Genomic DNA, 8,307 nt, shown 5'->3' with positions numbered 1-8,307 from the left:
AAATGACAGAAATATTTCTTTTCTTTTAATATTGTATGAGTTGTGGCACTATCCAAAAGACACATATCTCCATTATTCATCTTGGATCCAATTGAAGACTAAAGAATTTATTTATCTGATATAGAAGTTAATTTTCTGAAAAATTAGAACTTCGTGATGATAACGTGTTATGAAATACAACAAAATAAGGAGGCTAGTGTAAAAGATAAGAAAGGAGAACAAATGAGAAAATGTTTGTTGTGTATTATAGTATATCTCTATCTTCTTTACATTGAAGAAGAAGGCTATTTATAGCCGTACGTAAGTGGAGGAAAAACATTAGTTGCCCATTAAAAGAAAATAGAGGACTATCCACTAATACAAAGTGGACAACCATTAATTTGGTTGATAACAAAAATGCAGTTGTTACCATATTTGCTTCTAAACAATGGATACAATTGATTGCTCATAACTTGTATTTTATTATTGCAAAATAAAGACCCGAAATCAGAACATGTATGGTAGGTAGATACTGAACAAAGTTCACTAAGGGACAGTCTTGCAACAAAACACCACAATTTGAACCATAATCCACGAATTTAATCTCAATGATCCTATTTGGTCATTATGTGACCCAAAAACAGAAAAGGACATTAGCGGTGTGTTTAGTAACAACTTATTTTCTGATTCTGGCTGCCAGAACATATGTTTTAGTGAAAAAATTTCGTTCACAATAATGATCTGATGAATAATACTCATAACCTCTATAGGATTCATGCCGGTTTTTTTTAGAATTTAAGAATTAGGAATCAAAAAATAAGAATTCATAATTTTCTCAATTTATTTTTATGTGTATTAGTTATCAATTTTTAAAAATATGATTAATCAGATATTTTTACTCCAAATTTTTTGTTAGCATTCGTAATGACCTAGTAAATAAATAAAAAGAAGGATAGGTCTTGCCGACGCTTAGTCTTTTTCCAATAAAAAAGTCTTCTGCAGGCAGTAAAGCCGCGTGACACAAAAAAACAAGTGTATATTGAGAATCAACACCACCTGTACACTGTAGAACTCACCGTTTTCTCTGAAAAAATCGGCCCCCTTTTCCACTAAAAATCAAACTTTCTTGTACAAAAGTTCTCTTTACTTGGTAAAGAAAAACTCCTTTTGGTGAATTTGAAGAAAAAAAAAAGCAGTTAATTTGGTGGTGTATTCAAAATGTTAGCTCAAGTGCAGCTTTTGTTCATGGTGGTGTTCTTGGAAATGGGGTTGATTTTGATGTTTCTTTTCAGAACCCCTTTGAGGAAACTGATAATTATGACTCTTGATCGGGTTAAAAGAGGGAGTGGACCGTTGATTGTTAAATCTGTAGCAGCTACTGTTCTTGTGATCATGATTTATACTGTTTATTCTATTAAGGAATTGCAGTCTCGTCCTGTTGATTCTGTAAATCCTACTGATCAAATCCTTCTTGCTCATCAAATTCTTGAAGCTGCTCTTATGGGTATGTTTCCTTTTTGCAATTTTTGAAGTTTTTTGGGGGTTGTTTGTAGAGTTTCTTCTATTGTTAATTCATGGGTATGCTCCTTTTTGCAATTTTTGTACCTTTTTTTGGGTTGTTTGTAGAGTTTCTTCTTATGATTAGTTCATGGATATGTTCCTTTTTTGCAAATTTCGAACCTTTATTGGGTTGTTTGAAGAGTTTTTACTAATGATTACTTCATGGGTATGGATGTGAGAGGTTGGCTTGGGTGGTTTTATCGAAGGAGAGGCAGACCGAAGAAGTATTGGGGAGGTGGCACACAGTTTCAACTTATCAAGGATAAGGATATGATATAAGATAGGAGGTTGTGTGAAATAGGATAGAAGGTTAGTAGGTAATAGTCCGTTGTCTCACTATCCGTCAATAATAAAGTCTTAGTATTGCTCGGGTAGTTTCTTGCCTTCGATTTCTGATACCTTTTGGTGATTCATGTACTTCGATTATCATATTATTTAGTTGTAGTTATTCGATTATCAAATTATTTAGTTGTTGTTACCCCTCATGATGCTTTGTTATGCTTTCATTGCTGCTACTTCTTTTGGAATGCTTTGGACTGTTTTTTTGAATCGAGGGTCTATCAAAACTAACCTCTACTTTTAAGGTAGGGGAAGGTCTGCGCATACTCTACCTCTCCGAACACTCTACCTCTCTAGGCTATACTTTGTGGTACTACACTGAGTTTGTTGTTGTAGTTCATGGGTATGTTTCTATTTGCATTTGTTTGGTGTTTTTTGAGTTGTTTGTAGTATTTCTTTGTATGATTGTTGTTGTTGTTGTCATGGTTATGTTCCTTTTTGCAAATTTTGAACCTTTTTTGGTTGTTTGTAGAGTTTCTTCTTAAGTTCATGGGTATGTTCATTTTTTGCAATTTTTGAACCTTTTTTGGGTTGTTTGTAGAGTTTCTTCTTATGATTAGTTCATGGTATGTTTCCTTTTTGCAATTTTTGAACCCTTTTTTTTTTTTTGTAGAGTTTCTTCTTATGATTAGTTCATGGGTATGTTCCTTTTTGCATTTTTGAACCTTTTTTTTTGGGCTGTTTGTAGAATTTCTTCTTATGATTAGTTCATGGGTATGTTACTTTTTGCAATTTTTCAACCTTTTTTTGCGTCGTTTGGTAGAATTTCTTCTTATGATTGATTCATGGTTATGTTTCTATTTGCATTTTTTTCGTGTTTTTTGAGGAGTTTGTAGAATTTCATTTATGATTAGTTCATGGGTATGTTTCTATTTGCATTTTTTCGGTTATTTTGAGCTGTTTATAGAATTTCTTTTTTGATCAATCGATGGGTATGTTTCTTTTTGCATCTTTTAAAACATGTTTTCGGTTGTTTCCTGAGTTCCCTTTTTATGGTTACTTTGAGAAGCAAAGTGAACAAGTTAGGATTGAGTGTGATGCCATGATTTATTTAATTGGAACATTTGGGTATGTTTAGCAAAATCTCTGTTCGTGATTCCTTTGGTTACTAGTTCTCAAGTTCCATTCAGGTTCCAGTACAAAAGGATAAAGACTTCAAGGGCGGATTTTGTTTTTAGGCAGCAAGAGTCACTGGAATCACTGTTGTTGACTTGAACTGTATCTATAGTTGAACAATTTTTAAATAAATACTCCCTCCGTTATCCTACATTCCTTTTTTAACAACTCCTAATTTCAACTTTCCGCTTGACATGTTTAAAACCACAAGATTAAAGGACATTTTGATACATTTGACACATCTTTAATTTAAGACCACAAGATTTAAAAGTCTTCTTTACTTTCTTAAATTCCTTGTCAAGTCAAAATAGGACAAACAAATTGAAACAGAGGAGCATATGTTTATACTGAACTTCATTGCCACTGATGTAGATAGGGTGGAGCTTAAAGCACACAGGAAGAATGAAAGAAAGGATGGGGGAATATGTAGTATTGATGATCAAATGTCTAGAATGCAGACCCAAACATTCGGGGCTTGGATCTTTGCTCTAATCAATTAAATTATCAGAACTCAAGAAGAATTAGATAGAATTAGGGTAGTAGTAATAATAGAATCCAAGTAAGAATTCAATACCAAATTGATGCAAGCATGTAATGAAGATTCATGCTTAGACTTGACTGTAGCATCGAAGAAAGTATTGAGGGGAATCTCATAGAAGATATCATAGTTCGAAGCAGTTCAACTATCCAGTAAGTTCCTAAGTAGAAGCCGAAGAAGGCAGTGGGCGTCTCCCAATATCTCAGGAGAGAGTTTTCTTCAACCTAATGCTTGGCACCAACCTTTAGTTCTGCGGCAGAACTTCTTTCCAATCTTTTTGCTGAGTGCGGGTCTCTCTGTTAATAGCAGGACTATGATCCTATGCCCAGCAGGGTATTATAAAAGACATTGGACTTTGCACATTCCGGGAGGTTTCTGAATTGGCCAGATGAACACATCTGGAGTGATATGTTCACCTCAATTGTTTAGCTGCTGCTTAAATATTTCCAGTTGCTAAAATACCTTGCGCTGGTTACATTAGCATCTCAAGCTTCTCTTCCTGATGACTATGAATTACTTTTGATTAGATAGGATAACATCCACATGGGTTGCGATGGGTCTCTAAACGAGCTGTTCTTCATTTGTTTTTTCTTCAAAGTTTGAGCCCGTAACAAGTTAATTACTTCAAGCATCGTTACAAGCTAATCTTCCTTATAGGTCTAAATTAGCATTCTTTGGCTCCAAGCTCTCTTGTATTAAAATCCTTCCATGGAAAGATTCTCCCCTACCTGAAGTTCGCATCAGCCACAAAGTAGTAGTGGGTGTAGCAGTAATTTGGAGCCGTTGATAAAATTTAGATTCGACCTGGTTTAGAGATTTCTTAAAGAAAAGATTTTATATTTCTAGATGCGAACGTCTTAAAGATGGTCATGTTGTGTGTCAAGCTCGTTAAAAGGGAACCTTCTTTTTTAGGGAGTCGGAGACGATCGAAGAGGCAGCAAAATAGGAACTTTTGATCAGGGAGAGAGGGTGAGGGGAAGGAGCGGTAAAGAAGTTACAAAGTTGCTGGAATGTGCATCTCTTCAACTAAAACTGAGCATACATATTCTCTGATTGGAGAAATGGCCCTTAAGGAGAAGATCTTATGAATGCTTAAAGAGTTTTAATGAGACAATTTATTAAGAGGGGAACTGGAAAAATAGTATCATTAGGACATCTAGTTTGGTGGATCAGAATCATGCCTGAGGGCTGAAGAATCGATTGAAGAATTGTTGTGATTCTGCTTGCTAAGTTCATTTACTCACCTTGTTAAGAGTTGGTGGTTCTCTGAAGCTGCTTTGCGATGCACTTCTTCAAGCAAGGTGTGACGCAGGAATTTTCAGAATGTTATTGATTTTATCTTTTTCTCCAGCATGGCATATGATACTATGGAACATGAAAGAGTATATGTTTCCAACACCACCAATTGTCTAAATATTGCTTCCAAACTGCTGGTACTATGTAAAGTGTAAACCCTGCCCCTCCAAATTTTTCTGTTTGATTTGATTACACAGTGTAAAACAGAGAAAAACTAGGGCACCTATATTGTTTTTGCTACCTAATACTGTTAGGGGTCGTTTGGTTTGAATACAAGTTATGATGAGATTAGTTATGATGGGATTAGTTATGATGGATAAGTTATGCTGAGATTATTTCTTATTGATTGTTTGATTTTTTGTATTCGAAACAATATGTATACAAAAATACCCTTCACTTTATTTAGTATTTTATATTTTCTTTGCAAGCTTTAGTTATTCATTCTTAAAAATAAAAATTTCATCATATTTAGCTTAAATATTTTTGTGTGTACATTCTCATAATGGTAGCATATGTATTTAAAAATAAAATTTTCATCTTATTTAGCTTAAAAATAGAACTTTCATCTTAAATTTGTTAAAGTAAAAGAGAATTTATTATTTACATCACTTCATTTAAGCACATATCACTCTTAAATTGTAAAATACTAAGGTTTTCATTTTAGTTGATATATAAAATGCAAGCTTTCAAGTGACTAAAAAATTATAAAATTAAAAATATGTAATTTAGTAGTAGAGAAATCAAAACATAAATAAACATAAAAATTAGTCAAATAAATAAATATATTAATATTATATTTGTATAGTCTAATTTTTTTAATAAAAAAATATAAAGAATTATTATAAAAATAAGGAGTAGTGAAGATTGTAAATGTTATTATACATGGTATTAAAAATAATGTGAATATACATGAATGTGAAAAATGATGTATAAAAAGGGTATAAAGGGATATTTTTGTCATTTTCTCTATTTTATCCCGGGATAAGTTATCTCGGGATTACTATACCGCCCAAGAGGAGGGATAACTTATTCCGGTATTAATTATTAGTCCCGGGATAAGTTATTCCGAACTTGCCAACCAAACGACAAATTAAGTGGCACTATAATTTAATTCCGGGACTATTTGATGTTACCAAACAACCCCTTAAAATATGATATTGGAGAGACTTGAATACAAGATGGAGGGAGTTCTATGTTTACGGGGACTGATATGTTTGTTTCTCAGCTCTTTCTTGTTGTCCACCTTTTCTCTACCCCTTTTGTCTTTTGGTGCGTCTCTTTTGTGAGGATTGCTATGGACACTAGCCGAATGCTCATGACATAGAGAACTGTCATGAAAGGTCTGGGTGATTGCAGTATATTTGGCCTGTAAATAGATCCGCTTAAGGTAGTGAAGTGAGCCATTAGCTCAATTTCCGTATCTAAATCCTTAGCTCAGCTAAGGAATCAAGCACCCAACCCAAGTTGATGGGACAGATATCTAGCTTTGGTGGAGTTATCAGGCAAGTATAGGCGAATTAATGAAGGGCATAAAAACACCTGTACACAAGAAGTACACCAAAAAGTAGAAAATCTTTCAAAAAGACGTGGTTTTCTACAAAAGTAGGCCAATCTCCTATTCTAGTAGGAATCTCGTGGTTGCATCTTCATTTGGATCTGCATGTGGAAGTCTTATTATCTGAGTAGAGAGTTGCCCAAATATGAAATTTATAGTGATGTACTGTTATTCACTGATTTTCGCTGTATACCTTCCACTAATGATCGATTTGTCTCTCCGCCCATGACTAGATCAGCCCAGTGTGAGTGCTGGAAATGTTCTTACCTTTTTTGTTTGTATGCTCATACATGCTGGGTATATGGTGCTTTAGGAATAGTATTAACCTTCACCTGCAAGGCGTTGCGATGGAATTTTGTGGTTATTTGAGCTGTAGGCTCTGTTACATGGGTTCTTTTTTCTCTTTCTGCGTTGGTGTACCGTGTTGATAGGGTGAGATAAGGGTGTGGATGCTATGTGCAGATTCTTCAAAATAGACCAAGAATTAGCAAAATTGTGGCACACCGATACCATCAACCCTGTACCCAATGTGAACCTGGGAACAAATTTGTGTAACATAGGTTATAGTGTCGCACCTTGATCTACCCCAGCACTAGGGCCTCTGCTGAACAGCAAAATGTTCCCTCCCTTGGCCATAAATTTGCACAAGATCGAAAGGCGCTCAAGCCACAGCCATAGGGAGTATGACGGATCTTCCAGTTCTGGATAATTAGTTGTGCACCTTATTCTGGATCCTTAAATGTTCCAGATGTGATCTCTGTCATCTTTTTCAAATATATGATCTAGTGATGACACACTGCCTTGATAATTATTAAATGCATAATTAAGAAGATATGGCTGGTAGATTTCTGATTCCATGGCTTAGTCGTCATCTGTTTGAAGCAAGTTTCTGCATAACGGGGTTCAAATGCTTTTAAATTCTTGCAGGATTCTCTCTATTCCTCGGACTGATGATTGACAGGCTACACCATTACATAAGGGAGCTTCGTTTACTAAGGAAGACCATGGAGGCCGTGAAGAAGCAGGATCGTGCATTGGACAATGGCAAGAACGGTGAGGCCAGTACCTTAAGGGATGAAATCTCCTCCTTGAGGAACAAGATAAAACACCTGGAATCAGAATCCGAGGCAAAAGAAAAGGAGGTGCAATCTCAGAGAGCAAATACTGATTCTCTTAAGGGTCAATCTGAAAAATTGCTGCTTGAATACGATCGGTTGGTGGAAGAAAATCAGAATCTTCGAGGCCAATTGCAATCAGTTGACCAAACTGTGTCACATTCTGATAGCAAGAAGAACACATAGGAAGGATAACATGCATCTGTTTTGTCTATCCACTCTAATAGTTGTCTTGAGAATTTTGGTTCAAGAAGTGTGTTGTGTTAGCTTGTCTTTGCCATCTTTGATAGATTCTTGTAAAATTGTGTCTATATTTTCATCATCTTCGATGTCTCGATTATCCTAAACCACCACTCCTCTGTTCTGTCATTCACGGTGTTTGAAGCTGTGTTTGTGTTCTTGGAGGGGTGATTATGTAGTCATATTCCGCTGCTGTTAATCATCATGGTAAATTGATGTGGTTTGGTTTGAACACTGAGTGAGTAAATATTTTGTGAGTTTTGCGTACATTGTGACGATGACGTTGCAATGTATGCCATCTTCTATAACAATATTATCTCTTAACAATGGCCTATAAAATTTACTTTGTGCTAAGGTCTAATCACATGTCCAAAATTTTGTTGAAGTACATTAGTAAGTTTTCTAGTTGGAGTTTGTATTAGTAAGTTTTTTTGGTTGGGAGTTTTCCCTTATCTCAACTCCATTGAAAAGTATGAAGAAATGAGGAAATAGTCATTTCTATATCGTTAATTAAAGATTAGCCATCGTTTTGAAAGTAAACAAATTTAACTACTCTTCTACAAGTGGAA

The 8,307-nt window shown here is 35.0% G+C and overlaps 1 protein-coding gene across 1 annotated transcript; it reads left to right on the top strand.

Annotated features, from left to right (window-relative positions):
* Positions 1-965: 965 nt before the first annotated feature.
* Positions 966-7,970, top strand: LOC129870167 (uncharacterized). The gene is made up of 2 exons (XM_055944804.1): positions 966-1,483; positions 7,311-7,970. Exons 1-2 carry the CDS (start codon positions 1,198-1,200, stop codon positions 7,682-7,684), a joined length of 660 nt encoding a protein of 219 aa, XP_055800779.1. The 5' UTR covers positions 966-1,197; the 3' UTR covers positions 7,685-7,970.
* The last annotated feature ends 337 nt before the right edge of the window (positions 7,971-8,307 follow it).

This window comes from Solanum dulcamara, chromosome 10, assembly GCF_947179165.1.
Source record: "Solanum dulcamara chromosome 10, daSolDulc1.2, whole genome shotgun sequence".
Taxonomy (NCBI): Eukaryota; Viridiplantae; Streptophyta; class Magnoliopsida; order Solanales; family Solanaceae; genus Solanum; species Solanum dulcamara.
This window is presented reverse-complemented; position numbering and strand designations above follow the sequence as displayed.

Bases quoted from the DNA above. Each gene is read 5' to 3' on its own strand.
- LOC129870167 (XM_055944804.1), top strand. From the start codon at position 1,198: ATGTTAGCTCAAGTGCAGCTTTTGTTCATGGTGGTGTTCTTGGAAATG. The intron at 1,484-7,310 runs GTATGTTTCCTT...AAATTCTTGCAG, and splicing joins TCTTGAAGCTGCTCTTATGG to GATTCTCTCTATTCCTCGGA.